At 51.5% G+C, this 23,867-nt stretch overlaps 1 protein-coding gene across 7 annotated transcripts in view; it reads left to right on the top strand.

Moving 5' to 3' along the window:
* Positions 1–23,867, top strand: part of ANKS1A (ankyrin repeat and sterile alpha motif domain containing 1A) — a 155,058-nt gene that overhangs the window by 14,375 nt on the left and 116,816 nt on the right. The window contains exon 1 of one of the 7 annotated variants that reach the window (XM_084754176.1): positions 12,885–13,028. The exons of the other annotated variants lie outside the window; for them this stretch is intronic. Within the exon in view, the coding sequence (XP_084610302.1) occupies positions 13,024–13,028 (5 nt within the window). The 5' untranslated portion in view covers positions 12,885–13,023. Of the gene's footprint in view, positions 1–12,884; positions 13,029–23,867 lie in introns of those variants that run through there. 7 annotated transcript variants of the gene reach the window in all.

Below are 23,867 nucleotides of genomic sequence, written 5' to 3'. Positions count from 1 at the left end.
TCAGCTCCTGCCTCCTGGGAGGGCATGGGAAACATGAGCCAAGCCCTGCTTGGCTTCCTGACCTGACTTTTCGTGGTGATGCGCAGTGATATGGAAGTGCAAGTCAAATAAACCCTTTTCTCCTTAACTTGTGTTTTGGTCATGATGTTTCATCGCAGCAATAGAAACCTTAACTAAGCAGTTAGCCCCAGGAGTAGGTTTAACCACGCAGAACAAGACTGCCTGGGCTTTGGGACCTTGTCTTCACCACCTGCTAGTTGAAGATATACATAACTTTCTTAGGTTTTCTGTCTTAGTTCCATTGTCTATAATAGAATTTCTCAGCCAGGTGTGGTGTGTCATAATTCCAGAACTTGGGAAGTGAAGGCTGCAGGATCAGGAGTTCAAGGTCATCTTTTGCTACATGGTGAATTTAAGGCTATCCTGGGCTGCATGAGACCCTTTCTCCAAAATAACCAAAAAAAGAAAAAAAAAAAAAAAGAAATCAAAAGGAAGAGCTCTCCTAAGAGACTGTATGGAGGGTCAGTGATGAAATATGCGTAGCAGGGCAGCTGAAGACTGTTACTGTTTACACAGAGGAGGTCAAGTGTGCTGGGTGCGCAGCCATTGGTTGTGGGTGTGACTTGTCAGTGCTGAGGAGTGTGGAGGAGGAGGTGGCTGTTGGTCGAGGGTAGTCTGGAAGCCCTTTCCTTTTCTACCATGCAGTGTTCTCTCAAGAGGTAGAGTTTGGACCCTGCCACTGCAGCATCCAGACAACTGAGGGGATTGGGTGGAGGAGGGAGGGGCTGGCACAGGACAGACAGGCCTGCGAGCCCAGCCAGCGCGGTGGAGGCTCCTGACTAGCGGAAGGGAGGCTGCTGGTTGAGTGGCCTTGAATGCTAGGCCTCAGGGAGTATAGCTTGGGGAGAACTGAGCAGTTAAAACAGTCTCAGCAGGATTGTGGATTTCTCTGCCCCTGTTGTTGGGAAAGACGCACTGTAACCACGTGATCATGGCCCTAGTAACTTTCTGAAGTAATTAAAAAAACTTTTTTTTTTTTTTTTTTTTGAGGTAGGCTTTCTCTGTGTAGCCTTGGCTGTCCTGGACTCACTTTTTATACCAGGCTGGCCTCGAACTCACAGTGATCCACCTGCCTCTGCTTCCCAAGTGCTGGGATTAAAGGCATGCACCACTGCTCCCGGCTTAAGTAAATTTTATTTACCAAAGTGCTGTATTAAGAGTTTCCTCGGTGCTGTTGGGACGTCGAGAGGCATTTACTGTGTACACTGTTCTGCGTGCTGTCATCCTGGGTATGTGTCCACAACCTACCACAGAAACATGCTCAGGCCAAGATATTTCCAGCACATGGTGTGGACTTGATTTCCAAGCTTATCTTATTATTATTTTATTTTGAGGGTTTTTTCGAGACATGGTTTCTCTGTGTAGCCTTAGCTGTCCTCAAACTCAGAGATCCACCTGCCTCTGCCTCCAGAGTGGTGGGATTGGAGGGGTGCGCCACCACACCTGGCCTGTCTTATCTTATTTTTAAAAATCTATTAATTTATTTCTTTTAGTGTGTATAGGTGTTTTGCCTGTGTGTATGTATGTGCACCACTTGTGTGCTTGGTGTTGTCACAGGCTGGAGGAGGACATTGGATCCCTTGCCTAGAGTCACAGATGGTTGGGAGCCACCATGGGAGGGCATGGGAAACATGAGCCACTGCCCTTAGCACGCACCCTCTCTCCAGCCCCGTAGCCGTGGCTTTTGCGCTGCCTCTGGCTCGCGGTGCAGCTCAGTGGTAAAGAGCATTGACTAGCATGCACGGTCCTGAACTGGATGCCCGGTGCTGCAAGAGAAAAAGAGGTAGAGTGCAGTTGAGGACGCGAGTAGTGCACGTGTAGATCCGTGTACTCCAGAGTCCACTCCAGCACCCCAGCCCAGAGCGCCTCCCTGAGGGAGCTGCTGTCTTGTCCTCTGGCCCTGGGGGTTCTCTAGAAACATGCCTGTTTCTCCACCATGCACTTAGGTCTGTGCAGTCCAGTGGATGGGGGAGGGGAAGGTCTGCATGTGCTGACACATTTCCAGGCACATGAGGTACCTGGAGAACACCTTGTCCTGGGTGTATGTGACTGTTCAAGCGCATCCCACCGTCCATGCCTCCTTTGCACCCAGCTTTGTGTCCTGAGCAGCCAAATACAGAGCTGCCTTAGAGCCTCTCCCAGTAGCAGCAGTTAGCACCCAGCCTGCGTTTCCAAGTGCAATGTTGATCAAAGCTCTGGCCACTCTCTGGGGAGGTGGGGGAATTGTGCTGATGTGGAGCCAAAGGACAGTTGGCAGTTTCCTTACTTAATGAGTGCCTTGCTTGTGCCAGATCACCTTGCTGGCTGGAGGAGCCACAGAGAGAAAGCCAGGGCAAGAAAGAGGGGGGGGGGAGGGAAGGAGGGAGGGGGGGAGAGAGAGAGAGAGAGAGAGAGAGAGAGAGAGAGAGAGAGAGAGAGAGAGAGCAGTGATCCTGCGCAGTAGAAGTTTGTGGAGGGGCTTCCTTCCCTTGGGAACAGGAAAGGCCTGGGACAGTCTAAGGCAAAGGAGCTGCCCCAGCCGCAGGGGAGCAGGACACACTGAGAAGCTGTGAGGCCATGAGGGCAAGGCTGAGCTGTGGAGTATGGCGCGCGGCAGGAGGCAGAGCCGAGGCGGCACGTGAGCACCGTTGGCGCTGGGTTTACAGCGATGGCGATGATGGGCACCCAGGTCAGGGAGATGGAAAGGGTTTGTGGGCAAGATGCTGACCGCCCTGCTGGAGGCATGAGGACGCCAGGCTAGAGCATCGCTCGGGAGGAGGAGCAGCGGCCATATGACTGCAGTTTGCTTTGTATTGAGAATTCATTTTCAATGACAACGTTGGTTGCAAAACTGCAGGGTGGGATTATGGGAAGGTCTGAGTTTTTGTGGGTCATAACTGGAACAAAATTCTTTTCCTTCTTGAGGGGCAGTTTTTGCTTTCTTTTTTTAAAAGATATTTTATTGTGCATAAGTGGTTTGCCTACATGTATGTCTGTGTGAGGGGGTCAGAAACTCTGGAACTGGAGTTACAGACAGGTGTGAGCTGCTTTGTGGGTGCTAGGAATTGAACCCGGGTCCTCTGGAAGAGCAGCCAGTGCTCTTACCGCAGAGCCATCTCTCCAGCCCCTTCGCTCTTGTTTTCAAACCCCTCTTTTAGTTTGCCACGCATGGGAGTTTGTAGATAAGCAGGCCTTCTACTTGCTACATAACCCAGGCTGCCTTCAGACTCACAGAGGTCCTCCTGCCTCTACCTCCAGAATGCCGAGATTACAGGCGTGTGCACCACACCTGGCCTAATGAGAACCTTCAAGCACAAGCGAATGAATCAGTCTTTCAGTTTGTTTTGGTTTTTTATTCTTTGTTTATTATGGCTACGTATAAACAATCTTCCTGTGGCTATTCCACAGAGGAGCCGTGTGGGCCCGTGGCCGGCCTTCCCTCACCTATGTCAGGATGTGGCATGGCTATTTGTTCACTGACAGGGAAAAGCCTTGTGAGCGCTTCCTGTGCAGCGGCTTTGCGTGTGAGCTTCATCAGGCGTACAGCTTGCCCTGTCTCTTCTTTGGTCTGAGCTGTGCTGGAGCAGCTCTTTCCTCACACCCAGGATGACAGCAGGGTGGGAGTGGGGTCCCATGCTCCCAGCCTCGTGCCAGACTTATAATGACCATGCAGGTGGCACTGACGACATCTAGAAAAGGCAAAACTAGGAGCAACGGCTTTGGACCTGGGTTTGGTTCCAGTACCCGTGTCACTTGGCTCAAACCACCTGGAACTCCTGCTCCAGGGGTCTCTGGTGCCTTTGGCCTCTGTGGGCACCTTCTCATACCCACATAGACACATGTACATGTAACTAAAAACATAAATCTTAAACAAAAAACACCAAGCCAGGTGTGATGGCACATGACTCTAATCTCAGGAGGCAGAGGCAGGCAGGTCTCTGTGAGTTCGAGGCCAGCCTGGTCTACAGAGTGAGTCCAGGACAGCCAGGGCTACACAGTGAAACCTTGTCTTGAGAAAAACTAAAACCCCCCCCCCCAAAAAAAAACCCGTAGTTTTAATTTAAAAAAGAAAGAAAACAGGCAAAAACAAGTCCCCAGGACTTTGTGATCTGTGATCCTGAGTGTCCTAACTCTGAGAGGCCACAAGAGACAGACCAGACCCTTCATGTGGAGGGTCATCCACATTTGACATCTCTCTATCCTGTCACCATGGATCCCTGATAGTTTAGAATGGAGGACAATGCTGTGCAGGGCTGAGAAACCTCAGTCCAGTAAGTAGGCCAGTGTCCACAGAAGCCCTGGGGACAGGCATGTTTCTTGCCTTGGAATCTGTATTGTGTGCTGAGGAGTCCCTGGCGCTCTAGAGCATGGCTGTGTGCAGAACGGTGAGCGCCATTGCAGCAGCGCGTGTCCTTGTCTACTCAGGGTCTTTATCGAGTTGTGCATTGCAGGGAAGCAGGCATGCTACATGAGTGGCAGGGATAGAGCTGGTGCGCTCAATATGAGTTCCATGTTGTGATAAAACTCATAAGCCAGCATCTTTAATGACGAGCGTGTCAGGGTTTCATGGTAATTAGGGTGTCCTAAGTAAGTAACTGCGGTGTGGCCAGATCACATGTTTAGGGTGTCGGTGTGGCCAGATCGCATGTTTAGGGTATCGATGTGGCCAGATCGCATGTTTAGGGTGTCGATGTGGCCAGGTCGCATGTTTAAGGTGTTGATGTGTCCAGGTCGCATGTTTAAGGTGTCGGTGTGGCCAGGTCGCATGTTTAGGGTGTCGGTGTGGCCAGGTCGCATGTTTAGGGTATCGAGGTGGCCAGATCGCATGTTTAGGGTGTCGATGTGGCCAGATCGCATGTTTAAGGTGTCGATGTGGCCAGGTCGCATGTTTAAGGTGTCGATGTGGCCAGGTCGCATGTTTAGCATGTGTCGTTCACTTACTGTTCCTCCTGTACCACTTGTTAGTGTCAGTATTTCTCTGCTCTGGGTGTAGACTGGTCCCCCTCTGAGCATGACGCCTCAAGGGCGTGGGTGGGCCTCAGTCCCATTCTCACATTAGTGTCTCCCAAACCCTGGCTTCTGTAAAAGCTTAAGGTGTTTAGTAAATTGGTGCTGCAGACTCTGAGACTATGGCCCCTCCAGGGGTAGGACAGCATCCCGGTTGGGGAAGAAAGGCCCAGCATTTTCTTTTTTTCAAGAATATTTTGGCTGCATGCGTGCGTGTGTGTATATGCACCACATGTATTTGGTGCCCTCAGAGGTCAGTGAGGTGGTAGGATGCCCTGAGACCGGAGTTACAGGCTGTCATGAGCCACCATGTGAGGTGAGTGCTGAGACGGAACCGAGTCCTCAGCCAGGTGTGGTGGCTGCCGCCTTTAATCCCAGCCCTCGGGAGGCAGAGGCAGGCGGATCGCTGTGAGCTCAAGGCCAGCCTGGTCTACAAAGCGAGTCCAGGACAGCCAAGACTACACAGAGAAACCCTGTCTCAAAAAATAAAAATAAAATAAAATGAAAAACCAAACCAAAACAAAAAAACTGGGTCCTCTACAAGGGCAACAACTACTCTTAACCACTGAATCATCTCTCCAGTCCAAGAAGCACCCTTCCTTCCATCTCCGAGAAGGCGTTGCAGCATGTTTTGTGGAAGAGGTGGGTTGGGATAGCTCAGCAGCTAGAAAGGCCTGGGCAGCATCTACTTACAGAGCAGCCTCGAGGGATTCTGTCACATGGTGCTGAGAGGATCATTGAAAAGAACGTGATAAATTTTGGACTGAGAAAAAAATCATTTTGAGTAGTATTTTTGCTTACAGTAGATACCTTCCCAGTCATTCTCAGCTCTGTTGAGAAAGGGTCTCTCATTCATCCTGGAGCTCATGGATTTGCCTAGGCTTGTTGACCAACACGCCCAGGGATCCCCTGTCTCCGCCTCCCCAGTGCTGGGGTTACAGGTCCTTGCCACCAGCCTCAGTGTTTTTATGTGGGTGCTGGGGACAAGCTCAGGTCCTTGCATTTGCATGGCAAGTACTCTACTGACTGAGCCATCACCCCAGACCCTACTTACTTGCCTTTTAAGACATGATTGCATATATCCCAGGCTGGCCTTGAACTCAGGGTGTAGCTGAGACTTTGAATTTGTGATCGTCCTACCTTCACCTTCTGAGTGCTGGGGGTTGAACCCAGAGTTTTGTCCGAGCTTGAGTATTTTGACATAGCTTCCTCTGTAACCCAGGCTGGCCTTGAACTCATGTTACAGGCTTCATCACCATGTTTGACCTGAGTAACACTTTGACCCATCTTTGTGTATCTGTGGCATGTAGGGTAGCAGTGGGGCATTTGCTTCCCTTGTGGACCTGGTGGCTGAGGGTGGACTGTCTCATTTTATTGAGGGTCAGGACCTGTCATGTGACTTACTAAGGTTGGTTTCCTCTCCTGTACTTTATGGAAGCCGCTGGCTTCTGCAGAGCGAACTTTACCCTTCCTTCAAATGGTTTTGATGTAGTTCTGTGTGTTGGGACCTGTCCTGGGCACCAGACACAGACCAGTCATCATCACGGTAGTTGGGCTGGAGTACTACTTTCCTCAGCCAAGTGGTGGCGGCGGAGCGCACCTGTAATCCCAGCACTCAAAAGTCAGAGGCAGGCAGATCTCTGAGTTCAAAACCAGCTTGGTCCACAAAGCGAGTTTCAGAAGAGCAGGCTACACAGAGAAACTCTATAAGAAAAAAAAAAAAGATAAAAAGTAATAATATACTCAGGCTTGGCAAGATGGCTTAGCAGTCACAACCATCAATAACCGCAGTTCCAGGATCTCCAGGCCCTCTTCTGGCTCCTTTGGCACCAGGCACTCATGTGTGTTGTGTACATATACACAGGGAAGCAAAATACTCATACAAATAAAGTAAGTCTAAGCAAAAACAAAACACCAAGACATAAACAGTATTAATTAAAGGTTCACACTTTGACAAAACATCCCTTGTGTAGTAAGTAACTTGATTAGCCTGGGGTGATGGAGTGTTTACTGTTGGCTTTTTAGTGGTGGTTTGTGTTTGCGGTGCTGAGATGCTAGGCAAGCACTCCGGCCCTAACCTACACTTCCAGCCTCATTGTCTACTTTAAAGTTAGTGAGGGACCAGGCTGGCCTCTGCCTCCCAAATGCTGGGAATTAAAGGTGTGCCTGACCACTGCCTGGCAAGTATCTGTTTTTTGGTGTTTTTTTTGTTTTGTTTTGTTTTGTTTTGGGGGTAGGGGGTTTCGAGACAGGGTTTCTCTGTGTAGCCGTGGCTGCCCTGGACTTGCTTTGTAGATCAGGCTGGCCTTGAACTCACAGCAATCTGCCTGCCTCTGCCTCCCGAGTGCTGGGATTAAAGGCCTGTGCCAACACTGCCCAGCAAGTATTTGTTTTTAAAAAATTCTTGCCAGTGCTGACTAGACCAGGATGGGGAAACAGCGACATGCTGCCATTTTCTCATGCTTATTTCTCTTGGTTCAGTTTTCTTAACTAATATATTTTATTACAAATTTATTAACTGAGCGTACGTCCCTTATAACCCGACTAACCGAAACAACAGGAAAAGAGGATTAAAGAATAACAAAACCGTAAGGATATCAGTTCCGAGGAACGATGCTTCTGGTGTAATCAGCAGGATTTCTTCTGCTGGAGCCTGGAGCCCTGAAGCCGTCCCTTGAGTGGTTCTTTCTAGGAGCGTCTCGAAGTGTAGCAACGAACAGCCAAAACTATCCCAAGTCTCCAAAGGCCCCGCCTGCAGTTCTGGGCTCATTTATATATCTCCTCCCAGAGTCTGTTCATGGGATCTTTTCAGCTGGCAACAATCAAACTCCCGCACGAGGTGGTTTGTTTTCTAGTGGATTAACCTCACCTGTTCTCACAAGACTGTTTCCCCATCCCACACTTGGGATCTTAACAAAAACAGATTTATCTTTCCTTCATATTTCTACCCTTCAGGGTGCAGTAACCACTTCAGATTTTTCTTTGAAAGGCATCTCCCCTGTGTCACAGCTCTGCCCAGGTTAAGAGCTTTAGGAGAAAGCATTCCTCAGGTGAAGAGACCTTAGTGCTGTCCTGTGGCCGCTGGACACAGGCCATCCCCGGGCTCCCGCTCCCCCACTGAGTCAGTATGTGGTTGTTTCTTCCTGATATTCTAATAAGGGCTTCTGGGAGCAGCAGAGCTGCCTGGGTGGAGAACGAGACTTAGAAATGTTGCCTGCTGAGAGCCGTCCATCGCATGCCTCTGGCTAATTGCTTAATGCATTAGAGTTTAAACATGTGGTTTATGTATTATTATGTGTGGGGGGCGTGAGTGTGGGAGCCAGAGGAAAGTTAGTGACGTTGGTCCTCTCTTCCACCTTTCTGTGCTCTTTGGGGTGGAGCCCAGGTTGTCAGGCATGCTCAGTAAGCAGCTTTACCTGTCCAGCCACCCCACTGGCTTTCCCCCCTCCCCCGATTCCCCCCCCCCCTCGCCCGCTGTGAACTGGGCCTATGCCTTACCCTAAAATGGAACCTGTATAGTAGCGTGTGTATAGTGTCCTTCTGTTTGAAGTGGAAAGTATGAGCTCTTTACATACTTCCGGGAGCGTTTGCACACTGGCTCCCTCCAGGGCAGTGGTTCTCAACCCGTGGGTCTTGACCCCTTATATATAAGATATTTACATAACTGTTCATAACAGTAGCAAAATTACACTTATGAAGTAGCAGTGAGAATAATTTTATAGTTAGGTCACCACAACATGAGGAACTGTACTAAAGCGTGGTAGAACTACTGCGCTGAGGTATAAACGATGATTTGCTCCCTGTGTTCCTGCCCCCGAGGCGCTGCACAGTTAGGATGTCCTCAGACCTGCCGTGAACAGTGCGTGTGTACACGCTTATCTACAGCACAGGTCTGGAGTTGGTAATATGTTGGGAAAAGATCCAGCTTGTACAGTGGTCTGTCTTCCTTCCTTCCTTCCTCCCTCCTTCCTTCCTCCTCCCTTCCTTCTTCCTCCTTCCCTTTCTTCTTCTTTCCTTCCTCCTTCCTAGGCAGGGTCTTGCTGAGTAGCCTGGCTAGGCCATAATTCAGAACACTACTGCAGTGTCCCTCCCAGGTTCTGGGATGACAGGGGCTGTACGCCTTATGGTCACACGATTTTCAGAAGTTTTTTCTTTGCTAAGCTTGATGGATGATACTGTGGAAATGAGACAAGAGTGGGGAGGTGGCTCATTGTCGGGAGAGTACGGGCCCTAGCTTCAGCTCCTCAGCTCTCATGTTGAAGCCAGGTGTGCTGACATGTGCCTGTAATCTCAGCATCGGGGAAGTAGAGGCAGAGGCGCCGTGGCTCTCACTGGCCGGCAAATCCAGCTCCACGTTACCTAAATGGCCCTTTCTCACAAGCAGTAGGTGATGAGGAATTTAGGAAGACATCCAGCATTAGTCTCACCCACACATGCAGGTGCACACCAACACACACGCACACACAGACACATACCACACACAGACACACACACATGAGAACATGCACATGAGAAGGAAAATATGACAGTGAAGTGCAAGGGAGCTGGCCTTAGTTCCAGCCTCTGCCCCTTCTCTGCTTTGCCTGGGGTCCACCCCAAAGGCCGAGCAGTCATCCCTGGCCTGGCCTGGCCTCTGAGCGTGGTTCTGCATCCGGGAGCCTAGGAACGCCGATGAGGAATCTAGGGGAAAGGCTGTCAGGGGGGAGGGATGTTGAGCACGGGAGTCATGGAGTGTTGCAGTGTGAAGCAAGTCTGAATCACAGCATGCTTTTTAGTCATTCATTTTTATTTTCTTCTTTTCTTTCTTTTTTATGGGTGGGGGATGGTTTTGTAAGACAGGGTTTCTCTGTGTAGCCTTGGCTGTCCTGGAACTCACTCTGTAGACCAGGCTGGCCTCTGCTTCCTGAGTGCTGGGATTACAGGTGTGCGCCACCCCACCAGCTTTACAACATGCTTTAAAAACAAAACAAAGCATTATCTTGTGTATTATATATTGGCGGCACACACACACCATGGCATGCATGTGGAGGTACACACACCATGGCATGCATGTGGAAGTACACACACCATGGCAAGCATGTGGAAGTACACACACCATGGCAAGCATGTGGAAGTACACACACCATGGCATGCATGTGGAGGTACACACACCATGGCATGCATGTGGAAGTACACACACCATGGCATGCATGTGGAGGTACACACACCATGGCATGCATGTGGAGGTACACACACCATGGCATGCATGTGGAAGTACACACACCATGGCAAGCATGTGGAAGTACACACCACATTGGCAAGCATGTGGAAGTACACACACCATGGCAAGCATGTGGAAGTACACACACCATGGCATGCATGTGGAGGTACACACACCATGGCATGCATGTGGAAGTACACACACCATGGCATGCATGTGGAGGTACACACACCATGGCATGCATGTGGAGGTACACACACCATGGCATGCATGTGGAAGTACACACACCATGGCAAGCATGTGGAAGTACACACACCATGGCATGCATGTGGAGGTCAGAGGAGAATTTGCAGGAGTTTGTACTTTTCTACCATGTGGGACCCAGGGACCAAACTCAGTTAGAAGATGTGGCAGTCCACACTTTTACCTGCTGAGCCTCTCACCAGCCTGCCACAGCATGCCTTTTGTTTCGTTTGTCTTTTCAAAACAGGGTTTCTCTGTGTAACATCCCTGGGTGTCCTGGACTCACTTTGTAGGCCAGGCTGGCCTTGAACTCATAATGATCAACAGCATTATCTTTTAGTCATTATTACTGAGTTGAGCTGTGAAAGTGAAGCTGCTTTGGATTGAAGTCGCTTCCTCCGTTGTTGCCAGGCAGTGTGCATTCAGTGATGCCAGGAGGTGCTCACTGGTGAAGGAAGGTGCTTGTCACCAAGTCAGGACCTGAGTTCAGATCTCCAGACCCAGTGGAAGGAAGCCTGGTGTAATTCCAATGATGGGAGGCATCAACAAGAGGGCTCTGGGAGCTCACTGGCCAGCCTAGGGCCTAAGACAAGCTCCAAGTTCTCTGTGAGACCCTGTCCTGAAAAAGCGTGGTGGGGAAGGCTGGCTCCACCTGTAGCACTCCGGAGGCGGAGGCTAGGACTGCAGGTACGTGGCTAGCTGTGAGTTTAGGGCGGCCCTGGTTGTATAGCAAGTTCCAGGGTAGCCAGGGCTACATGGTGAGATGCCATTTTAACAACAGCAAATGTAAAAATTAATACAACGACTCCCAGGATCGTCCTCTGGTACACACACATGCACGCACACTCTCTTTCTTCTGTAAAGTCTGTCTTCAAAATGATGCAGAGAATCCTGGCCTCAGAAATTTACATCAACAAGAAGCGAATTGCCAGGTTTTCCAGATGTGTCTCATCTCAAGGAAACATTTCCTCATTTGGTCTATTGGAAAACGTTTCCTTTGCTCTGAAATATGCTCTGCGCCCACGTAACTTAAAAATAAACATATTCTGGCCATTCAGAGTCCCATCTGCATTGGGTTTGTGACGCTGTGTAGTTCATCTGGGAATTGCACTGCATAAAAATAAAGGCAGTGATCCACGTCCTTTGACTCTAGAGCTTGGAGACATTTCCTTAGGTTACTTGGTGTGTCCTGGGTCTTCCCTTCACTCTGGTTGATGACTTGCTATGAGCAGCTCCAGCCACAGCGTCAATGCTGCCTGGACCTCCCGCAACCTGCTGTGCTAGGAGTCTCTGCTGGAGAGAGACTAGTCCTGCTGTAGGCTGTTTGGCTGTGTAAAGGTGGTAGCCAGTGTCTGAGGGGGCCCGGGTTCTCTTAGGAGCCTGTTGTTAGAACAGAGCGAGGCTGAGCCCTTCCTTGCCCCCTGGCAGCCTGTCTCACGTGATTTCTCCTTCACACACACTCTTGTCATGTTGCTGTCTGTCATGAGGGCCTCGCTAGAGCCCTGCTGATGCTAGCCCATTTCCCTGAACCTCCAAGAATGGTAACTAAACAAACAGTGCGTTCCTTGTAACGCACTCAGCCTCAGGCATTTCCTTACAGTAACGACAGCCTGACAGAGTCATCATCCTACCTTGCCTGTTGTATTAGAGGAAATGGCTCCTGCTTAGGAGAGGCCTTTTCCTCGGTCGGACAGATGCAGGTCCTTCCATGGACAGTTCTGTTTTGGAGCATCATTATCTTAGTCAGGGTTTCTGTGGCTGTGATGAAACCCTAAAACAACTTGGGGAGGAAAGGGTTGGTTCAGCTTAGGCTTCTACAACACAGTTCATCATCGAAGGAAGTCAGGGCAGGAACCCAAGCAGGGCAGGAACCTGGAAGCAGGAGCTGATGCCGAGGCCATGGAGGGTGCTGCTCACTGGCTTGCTCAGCCTGCGTCCTTATAGAACCCAGGACCAACCAGCCCGCAGAGGCCTGGGCCCTCCCCCATCAATCACTAACTTAAAAAATGGCCTACAGGCTTGCGTACAGCCTGAGCTTATGGCATCATTTTCTTAATTAAGGTTCCCTCCTCTCACGATGACTTTAGCTTGGGTCAAGTTAACATAAAACTAAACAGGACAAACATACAGTGCTCTGCTTGTTCATTTGTTGGTCCAACAGCATCCGTTTGCTGCATCTTACTCGGGTCTCCACCGCACCAGTGTGGCTGGAGGGGAAGGAGGGGGAGCAATCTCAGCAACCTGCTGGCAGCTTTCCTTACCTGGGCATGGAAGGACAGAGTTGCTGGGGCAGATGACGGAGTGGGAGGGTCTGTGGGGAGGGGGTGGGGGTGGTTGGTGGCTGGCCCTGGGCTGAGGAGGAGGCAGCTGCAGGACAGTAGCCTTTCCTTCCAGCGCTTTTCATTTTGGTAACTTTTTTCTTCAAACCCGGATGAACTCTGCTGCCCCACCGTGAGTTCCAAATGGCCTGTTGAAATTCCTACCGCCCCTGAGAAGAGAGAATTACAACTGTGTGAGAAGAGTTGGCATCGCAGATGAGGTGTGTGCGGTCCAATCTTATTCCCTGTTGGTCAGTTGGTTAGTCTGTCTTTTTCTGTCATGCCCCCTCCCGCCCCACCCCACCCCATCTTTCTCTTTACAGGGTCTTATCCAGTCTAGGCTCCTCCAGTACTCTGTGTAGCTGGCCTCCAGTGCGTGAGCTGTCTTCCTGCCTCAGCTTCCGGTGTGGTGGGACTTCAGGAGTGTCATGAGCAGGATGCCTTTCGGGCATGTGCAACTAGTTAGTCAGGGTCCCCACGACGCCCAGTGCTGCGCCTGATAGCCAGACCCCAGTGATGTCAGGGTCCCCAGGACACCCAATGCTGCGCCTGATAGCCAGACCACAATGATGTCAGGGTCCCCACGACGCCCAATGCTGCGCCTGATAGCCAGACCCCAGTGATGTCAGGGTCCCCACGACGCCCAATGCTGCGCCTGATAGCCAGACCCCAGTGATGTCAGGGTCCCCAGGACACCCAATGCTGCGCCTGATAGCCAGACCCCAATGATGTCAGGGTCCCCACGACGCCCAATGCTGCGCCTGATAGCCAGACCCCAGTGATGTCAGGGTCCCCACGACGCCCAATACTGCGCCTGATAGCCAGACCCCAGTGATGTCAGGGTCCCCAGGACACCCAATGCTGCGCCTGATAGCCAGACCCCAGTGATGTCAGGATCCCCACTACACACAAGACTGCCCTTGATAGCCAGAACCCAGTGATGTCACTCACTCAGGATAACCAGACAGTCCTAGAACCCGATGACACCCACTAGACAATGTATAAGCAAGAACCAAGAGCGATGCCTTGCTCTGCAAGATGCCACCTTGATCTGCCCTGCCCTGGAGAGTCTCCCCCAGGATCCTGACCCTCTAATCAGAGCCCTCTGCTAGAGACAGGACCTGACCTCCAGCTAAGATGTGTCACACAGATGAGTGGCCTTGGGGAGACAGGCTTAGGACCACAGTTAGGAAATTAGAATGTGAGCCTTGTGTGATGCCCCTCGGCATAATAGAATATAACTTGTTATGCTACCTTCCTGCCCGTGACAGGGGTGAACCTTGTGACAGTGTGAACCTCCACGCCTGGCATAAGGCTCTTCAGTTTTTTTCAGCAGGGAAGGGACATCTTGTTAATGCAGCGTGCACACCTGTGGCCCTGGCCTCCCCTCTAGACCTAAGGCTGAGAGGGTCTTGGCCCCGCTGCCCATGGCTGCCCTAGATAGAAAACATGGAGCCTGGGGGCTGTTGAGGGACTTCGGGAGCTTAGGACTGTGGCCTGGAGAGAGGGGACACTTGCACACACTGATGAGGCTCCTTTGCTACTTAAGGGCTCCACAGAGTGCCCTTCCTGTCAGTCTTCGCACCACCCACCCCTGAGGGCAGCTCCCCACTTCTGCCATCTAGAGACCCAGTTTGACCACCAGGACATCAGTGTTGGGGCTTCTGATGTGGAACTTCTGCCTGGAAGTCAAGGGCGTCAGGCCCGACAGGCGAGGCTGCAGTTCCACACTAAGGCAGCTGAGGCTCGAGAGGCGCAGTGCCTGTGGTGGCTAGGAGTTTTGTTCTTGAGCCAGGTCCCCTTTAGCGGGAAGTGTACAGCACCTTGCCTTAGTGTCCTCACTTTCCAGCAAGTCACCTGCTTCAGCACTTGATGTGAGGAGCCTCATGTGGCAGGGCTTCCAGCAGAGCCTGAGGCCTTTAATTTGCCATCAGTTCTGCTGCTGCCCTGCTGTGCTTGGGAGAAGACGCTAGCCAATATGGCTGCCACCCAGCAACCCACCCCCATCCCAGTGGCCTCTGCACTGAGGTGGAGGGAACACAGCCCCAAGCCTCTGGGTCTCTTTCGTAGCAGCCATCCCAAAAAGCACAGTCTCAGTCCCAAAGGCTTGCTGCTTCCTGAATTAAAGGTGTTCTGCTGCTTGCTTGCTTGCTTGCTTATTTTGGTTTTGTGAGACAGGGTCTCTCTGTGTAGCCTTGGCTGTCCTGTACTCTCTTTGTAGACCAGGCTGGCCTCGAACTCACAGAGATCTGCCTGCCTCTGCCTCCCAAGTGCTGGGATTAAAGGCGTGCGCCATCTTTCTTAATTGTTGAAGTAGAAAGGTGGATGAATGTGTCCGTTTTTCAGATTACCATGGAACTAGGATTCCGATTATGGGTCTGATGCCTTGCTCCTATGTCTTGGAGTTGATACTGTTTTTAGAAGTTGGTTGCCGGGATGCAGATGGAGTTCGGTGGTAGAACACCCTCGGGGCTTGTGCAAGGTCATGGCTTCCATCCTCAGACGCCACAGTAATGGAAAGAAGGACGCAGCCCTAAGAATCAGCTGTAGTTGGTGAGCTGTGCGGCTCCGGTCCTTTGTGGGACACTTAGGAGTCAGTCCCTGGGTGTTTCTAACAGGAAATTAAACCCTGTCTCAGGGCGCCTTTTCTGGGACTGTGGCCTGCCTTCCTGTGTTCACAGCTCTCCTCACTGCGCTCCCTGTCACTGTCCATGAGATGCAGCAGTGTGACCTGAACATAGCAGGGGCCTCCTCTGGACCTGCAGCTGAGGTGAGAACCTGGCGACAACCTGGCAGGGGGCCTGTGCGCCTGCCCTGCCACCCAGAGCCTGCCTGTGCCTCGCACCATTGCATTATGTTGCGCGGCTATCTCCTGTTTGCTGTTCCTGTCCATTTTAGCTTCTTGCCCCCGGCCCCTGGTTTTGCACAACAGTGTTTCCCTGTGTAACCTTGGCTTTCCTGGACTGGATTTGTAATCCAGGTTGGCCTCGAACCACCTGCCTCTGCCTAGCCGGCTTCTTGAAGTATGTAGAGTCTGTGTCTGTCTGAGTCCTCTCCTCATGGTGGGTAGGCTGTTTCCTCCCATGTGCTGGAAAGTGTTGGGGGGGGGGGTGCCGCGCTTTTCCCGCTCGGCTAAATCATTACTGAAGAGTGGGTCTGCTTGCAGAGTGAAGAACTAAGAGGTGGCCGGGCGCGGTGGTGCACACCTTTAATTCCAGCACTCGGGAGGCCGAGGCAGGTGGATCTCTGTGAGTTCGAGGCCAGCCTGGTCTACAAAATGAGTCCAGGATAGCAAGGCTACACAGAGAAACCTGTCTCAAAAAACCCAAAAAACTAAGAGGTTCAAATTGTTTCCTTGTCGTCGTCCCCCCCCCAACCCCACCCACCCACCCCCACCCCCCGCGGCCAAATTAAGGGAGGTTTTGAAGAGGGTTTGAAATGACATCCAGTCAGCCTGTGTGCCAGGCTTTAGTCAGCTCTGCAGGTTTGTCCTTATCAATTCCTCTGCCGTAGGTGTTGCTATGCTGGTTTGGGAGTATATACGAAGTAGGCTGTGGTGGCAGCTATAATCCAGCACTTTGGAGAGCAGAGACAGGAGAACCAGGAGTTCAAGGTCAGCTCTGTTGACATGAGAGCACACAGAGAAGGCCAGTACCCTCCCACCCCACATCCTTGCCGGCCACGCTGCAGCCCTAGGAAGGAGGACGCAGGCTCTGCCCTGGGTGTCTGCTTTATGGCACCCTCCACCTTGCTGAGGACTTGGCGCTAACTGGTTCTTTCTGCCCACAGCTGCTGTTGCAGCCTTGAGCCTGTGTCGTCTTGGGAGCTGTACAGACTTCAGGCATGCTCTTTGGAGGGCCTGCTGCTCTCTGCAGGGAAGGTCTGCTGTGGCTGGGCCTGGTCCCTGCAGTTTCAGTAGCAGGGATGGTGGGCCGCCATACCCTCAGGATGCGGACAGCCAGCCAGCGAGAGTTGTGGGAGGAGCGACAGCCCAGGAACATCTATTTTCATGACTTCTTCTCCCAGAGTTAAAAATAGTTATTCTTGCCTTGTGGGTGCCCCCTGTCCTGCCCTGCCCCATCTCAGAGTAGCACAGAGGACACACAAAGGCTAGTTTGTGTCAGACTTTCTGTCAGAGTACACTGTTGGACAAAACTTGTTTCCTTCTGAATGTTTTTCAAGTAACAAAACAACAAGGTAATAGGAACTAGGGTTTACTGTGACTGGCTAGTTGGTCAAAATGACACAAAGTCTGTTTTTCACTCATGGATCACTAGAGTCCCAGCCTTTTAATGTCTTTATGTTTTAATTTTCTATTTGCATTACAGTTTTTCTGTGTCTTTTTTTCCAAATAGGACCTCAAGTAGTGCAGGGTGATCCTCAGCTCTTGGTCCCTCTGCCTTCACCTCCCCAAGCAATGGGACTACACAGACCTTCTGATTGTATGTTTTTATCTTACTTAATTTTTCGAGACGGTTTCTCCGTGTAGGCCTGGCTGTTTTAGAGCTCTCCCTGTAGACCAGTCTGGCCTTAAACTCAGAGATCCACCTTCCTCTGCCTCCCTAGTGCTGGAATTGAAGGTGTATTCCAACACACCCAGCTTGTTTGCATATTTTTAAGAAAACAAACAGTTGAAGGCAGGGCTAACCTCTGTTCTTAGTGGCACAGGAACAACCCTCCATGAGACGTGTCTGCAGCATCCTCAGAGGGCTTGGGGTGCACAGCCTGACCAGCTGCTTTGTGACCCCCTCGGATCTGTCCTATGGCTGCTCTTCTACCTTAAAACAAGTGCTTGGCACTGTAGATCCCGAGACTCATAGTGTCATGTCCATGTACATGGGGTGTATATCACGTGGGGACACTCGCATCAGTCTGGGGTTATCGAAAGGGTGCTCTGGCTTTTCCACAGCCTTGTTGCCATGGTACTTGACCCTTCCCTACAGCTCCCTGGAGGAGGAGGAAGGCGGCTGTGTGGGCTGCCGCTAGGCACCAGACCTGGCCTTGGCTAGGGGCTTGGCCTTGCTTCCAGCTGTCTGTCACAGAGTATTCTAATGTGCAATGTGGGGCGTGGCTCTGGGTGGGGGAAGCATGGGCCTCTTATTGAGCAACTTATGATCTTGGTGCTCCACAAGCAGGTTTTAATTACTGGGTCAGGATTACAGGATTACAGAAGGCATGGGTTTGGCACTAGGTTGTTCCTGCTTTGTGACCTTGGGTCAGTTAGCCTGTGACTCAGTTTGTCTCCTTGGAGATAATTACATCAGTTGTTGTAAGCCAGTCAGTATTGCTGCTGTTAGCACATCAAGTGTGTGGACTTAGAGCACCTGCTGGAGGAGGCGGAGCAGGAGGGGAGGTCGTGTGTGGGCAGGAAAGGCATCTTGCCTGGGGCTGGCAGTGGACTGGAGGGGCGAGTTGGTGGAGAGGACATCTGGAGATGGTGTCCAGGCAAGGGGCGCTGTGCACGGTGCCAACCGGAGGAGGGCCTTGGCACAGCTAAGCAGCACGGGAGACCCACAGGGGAAGGGGAAGCTACACTGGGTGTGTGGTGGAGGACAGGCACTAAAAGTCAGCTTTTGCAAGTCTGTGCTGCCATGCAGCCTTGGAGCTGAGCTAGTTGGGGGCTGAGCAAGAGAATTAGGAGTTCACGGCCAACTTGAGTAACTTAAGAGAGACTCAGTTTTTAAAATGAAACTGGGGTTGTAGCTCGGTGACAGAGTGCTTGCTTCCCATGAGAAAGGCACCAGGTGGATCCCCAAAGCTGAAAACAACAGTGGAGTGCCACTTAGAACATTGGGGCTCTAAGCTTGGAATGGCAAAAGGATGTGGAAGAGGGCAGTGACAGGAGGAGGCCGCCAGGAAGCTGATCTGATGGTCAGGAGTAAGTGACAACTATGGGGGAAAGAGTATAGCTTTCAAACAGCACCACATGGACGGGGTTTGAGGACTGATGAGCCACAGGGGGACGGTGCAGGTGCTCCAACTCCAGATCCACACAGATCACGTGGGGGGGGGGCAGAGGGAGGGGAGGAGAGGGGACAAGTTCCTCAGGTGTTCCTTAGACCGAGTGGACGCGTCCCCGTCTGAACGGGCTTCTTTGGTCTGTAGCTGGACAACGTAAGCAAAAGAGCTGATGTCTTCCTTGGGCATCCAAACAGCACACAGTGTCTGCATTCTGGCTGCTGTCCGTGCCCATGCTGGGAGTCACTGCGCCTCCAAAGTCTTCAGGCAGAGGCTGCTGCACCTGCGCGGCAGGCCTGGGTCTAGGCGTCCTGGTCAGGCTGCTGTTGGGCCCTGGTTGTGATTACATTAGGGACTGAGAAGGAAGAGGAGAATGGGGCTTGATAGCCGCAGCCTTCTGGGGTCATTGGAGGGACTGGGGCTTCATGCTTGGGATGGCGCGGTCAGGAGCGAGGCCAGGAGCGCTCTGTCCCAGGCGAGCTGCGCTGGTGTGATAAGGAAGCACTGGCCCGGGCACTTTGGCACGTGTGCTCTCCCAACAGGGGAGCTGGGCTGCGGCTGCATCCAAGTCCATGTCTCTGTCTCACTGTTATTACTATTTTAGAACAACCCCTGGGCCCTGGTTTTTGTTTGTTTGGTTTTTTACTCATTGTTTTGTACCCCATACTGTATGTCATGCCTTGGGCATCTGGTCTTCACAGCCACCTCTCTTGTCTCTCTCCCATTTGCTGTAGGCCCATTATTTTCATTGTTTTGTGTTCATTGTACATGGTCCTATGTTACTCAGGGGGGCTTGTTTTTGTTTTTTTGCAGGGGGAGGGGTGGTTCGAGACAGGGTCTCTCTGTGTAGTCCTGGCCGTCCTGGACTCACTTTGTAGACCAGGCTGGCCTCAAACTCATAGAGATCCACCTGCCTCTGCCTCCTGAGTGCTGGGATTACAGGTGTGCGCCGCCGCTGCCACCCAGCTACCCAGGGCCTTTTATACAGACTCATGCGTGCACTGAGTGCTTGTTTTGCAGGCGAGGAGACTGAGGCACAGCGTGGTGAAACAAGTGGTGCACCTCTAGGGGTCAGGGGACAACCTACAGGAGTTGGCTCTTGCCTTCCACCATGTGGCCCTGGTATTGCACTCGTGTCATCAGGCTCGGTGGCAAGTTCCTTACCTGCTGCTGAGCCACCGTCATCTCAGCAGCCCCTGATGCCTACACTGTAAGGGTCAGAGCCTGGAGGACCCTGAGTCAGGCTCATGGCCGGAGGATTTGGCATTAGATGAGCCTGAGCTAGCTAGATGAGGAGATCACATGTCCATTGTTGTTGTTAATTCATAAGTATAGCCCATAAGGAGTATTATCGGGCCTGTAATTATGGCAGTATTTTCTAACCTGCTAGCAATCAATGAAACACAGACACCTGCTATATTTTAAAATAGGCTTAATTAACCTGGGGCAGGGCAGATATTAATGCCCTAACCGACTTCCCATAGTGGGGCAGGTATGGGATCCCTGCCATCTGCTTCTAATAATGTCTACCTCCCATCCATAATCCCAAATACTTGCTAATTGTCATCATCTGGGCCAAATCCTCCATCCACGCCGGCCACGTGCTTCTCCTCTGCGTCACCCATGACTCCGGCCTTCCTTCTTCCTGCTCTTCTCCTGTCTCTCTCTTTCCCAAGCTTCTCTCTGTCTCTCCCAGGCCTGGAACCTTAGCCACACCCACCCCGTTTGCCCTGCCCAGGTGTGATGGCTTTCTATTGGTCAAACAGGAACAAGGTTTAGGCAAGGTTACAAACATTTTGGGGTCTGTGAGCTCATTTGGGCAACAACAAGACCAGCCCCAACACTCCACAGAACAGAGCAGCAGGGAGAAGATCCTGTACCTGAGTAGGTGGTGACGCCATGCTCAACCTGGCCCCCGCCCCTCCCCGGCACATGCTAGGCCTGCAGCACCTAGCTTGACTGCAGCCCAGCTTCCATTCTGCCTTGGGTGAAGGAACTCCTTTGAATGTAGTTTCTTCATGTGTAGAACAAAGGGCAGTGGTGGCGCACGCCTTAGTCCCGGCAGAGTCCGCTGGCTCTCTGGATTTGAGGCCAGCCTGGTCTACAGAGTGAGTCCAGGACAGCCAGGACCACACCGAGAAACCCTGTCTCAACAACCAGAAAAAGAAGGAAGAGACGAACGACAGTGGAGCTGGGGTGGATGCGCTCGGATCCCTCCTCACCAAAGCCTCTGGGAGCCAGGGCCACTGTGCTTAATCAGGTGATAGCTGGTATTTAGGTAACGGCGTATTGTGCATCGGGTAGGGCGTGCGTGCGTGCGTGCGTGCGTGCGTGCGTGCGTGCGTGCGTGCGTGTTTGTGTGTATTGCTGGGAATTGAACCTAGAGCCTCACACATGCTAGGCAAGTACTCTACTTTATTCCCAGCCACCTCACCCCTTATAACAACTTTTGAAGTCACATACTGCAGTGTTTGCCTGTGTCCAGACACAGTTCTGTATAGCATACCCACAGATGTGTACAACCATCACCACACTCTAATCTTTAATCACTCCTACAAAGAAGTCGTGTGCACTTAGGGTTCACCTCTCACTTTCTGTAGAGCCTCCCCTGTAAGCCGCCATTATCTCCTTGCTGTGTGGGGTTGTGCTTCCTGCGGGCTGTTCACAGTGCGCACACCTGTAGGACGCGGCCTCTGTGGGGTATCTGTTACTCAGTGGTAGGTGTTTGAAGCTCGAGGTGGTGGGTCGGGATGTATTCGCACTTCTGCATTGTCAGGCAATGCTGTGTTGAGTTGATACTCGCCCCTTGTTCACTCTCATTACTCAGTGAACATTTAGGTCTTGGGGTGTTTGACTTATTCTGACTAATACTGCTTTGAACACTGGTACTCAGGGTTTGTGTGGAGGTATGCCTGCATTTTTCTAATACTGAATTGCTGAATATATTGTAACAATATATTTAACTTTCTGAAGACCTTCCAGGTTTTCCCCAAGTGGCTTCATGATTTCTTTGTCCAGCAGTCTGTGGGTCCCGTGCCCCTGCTGCCTCACACACTTGTGACTGTTTGTCTGCTTTCACCTTAGCTGGCTTTTTGTTTCTCTCTCTCTCTCTCTCTCTCTCTCTCTCTCTCTCTCTCTCTCTCTCTTCCCCTACAGTTCTTGAGACAGGGTTTCTCTGTGTAATATCCCTGGCTGTCCTGGAACTTGCTCTGTAGACCAGGCTGGCCTTCAACTCAGAGATCCACCTGCCTCTGTGCTGGGGTTAAAGGTGTATGCCTCTGCCGACGGCTGCTGTGGCAAGTTTGCATGCTTATACACTTCTCCCCATTAAAGGTGAGCTCTTACTGCCTTCCCCAGGATGACGCTAAGCTTCCCAGCCTCAGTGCCTGGCATAGCTGGAGGGACTAAGTGGTCGTGTACAGTGATTTACAACATTTAAATTCCCTTCATAGGCAATGGTACCAAACGCCTTTTCACAGGCTTACCGGCCATTTACATAATGGAATATAAATGGCTTTTCAAAACTATCGGCCATACTGAACATGGTCTACCTCCCCCCTCCCCTACTCCCCCCACACAGGGTTTCTCTGTGTAGCCTTGGCTGTCCTGAACTCACTTTGTAGAACAAGCTAGCCTTGAACGCACAGCTATCCGCTGCCTCTGCCTCCCGAGTGTTGGGATTAAAGCATGCGCCACCATGTCTGGCCTGGTCTACCTTTTAATTATTGAGCCATAATGAGTAGCTTCTTTTTGAAGGTTTCATTTGACAGTCTGGAACTTAGTTCATGTCACTGGTCATTCCACCACTACTCTGTAGTCTACCTATGCCTGTCTAGGTAGATGCTTTGAAACCCTCGATCAGCAGTGGAAGCATAGGAAGAGGTGGAGTTGGGTGGCAGAGGGTCCTGCACAGGAGACAGGAGGTAGCTGCACGAACTGTGCATGGCAGAGCCACACGGCCTTCCGAAAGCGCAGCCTTTCCTTTAGACATTTGACATGTTTGGATTGTCTGATTTTTTTCCAGTTCTTTTGTGACTTTGATTGAGATCCTCCAAAAGGCTTGTCAAGGCTTCTGTCTTTGAAAAACGTACTGACAGATTGGATTTAATGTGATATTTTTCAGGGCTGGGGATGTGGCTTAGTTGTAGAGTGCTTGCCTCGCTTGCATGAACAGCTCCAACTTAAGTGTCCAGCCCTGAGACTACAGCAGCTAGGCACCCATAGCTCTCGTCACTTGGAGTGTCACTGTTCCCTTCGAGTTGGGTAGGCTGGAGCTGGTGAGGGCTGACCACTGTGGCCCTAGACCAGGAAACTGCAGCTGCAGGAGAAAGTGCACACACAAGCAGCTGAAACCTTCCCTCTGTGTATCATAAGTGCAACTCTTTTTCGGAGAGCTGAGGAGGAAGGAAGCCTTCCTTTGTTCCCAGCACACATTCAAACTAGGTGGCAGTGGGTTTTCACCACTGCTCTCTGGAGCTTGCCTGGGGGTCTGCTGGGCTTCGCTTTAGCCTCACTGAGACCCATGCCTGGTTACCAGCTGTTTTCTCAGTGGCAGCCGCATGGAGCTCAGGGGCCTCGCCTCCATCCCTTTCACTGGGCCTTCTGCAAGAATAAAGTCCTTGAAGCTTTGCCACCCACCTAGTGTTGGAAACCAGGGCTCATGACAAGCTGGCTCTGCTCCAGGCTGCCCTTGGTCTTATACTATGAGACCTGTTTGTTTTGGCCGAGATGTTTAAAGAAAATACCATTCGCATCCCAGCCGGAACCAAACAGTCCTGCCTTGTTCTCTCGCACTCCCACCCAGCCTTCCTATCTTCTTCTCTTCCCGTGGTTGCTCAGATCTCTTTCCTCAGTTTCTCCCTCCCTTCTACAAGCAGTGGCTGTGAGAGGAAGTTTTATTAGTTAGAAGGTTTGATTTCATTTTTTTATTTTTCTGGACTGGCGTAGGGGCTGCCCCCCATGTGTGTGTGAGTGTGTGCATATGTTTGCATAGGTGCATGTGTGCCTTTGTGTATATTCCTCTTGTCCCTGGTGTCCAGTGATTGGAGCAGGCTGCCCTGCCTCCTGGCTCTGTGGATTCTGTGGAGGGAACTCGGGTACTG

This window comes from Acomys minous (assembly GCF_964271855.1).
Source record: "Acomys minous genome assembly, chromosome: 13".
Lineage (NCBI taxonomy): Eukaryota > Metazoa > Chordata > Mammalia > Rodentia > Muridae > Acomys > Acomys minous.
This window is presented reverse-complemented; position numbering and strand designations above follow the sequence as displayed.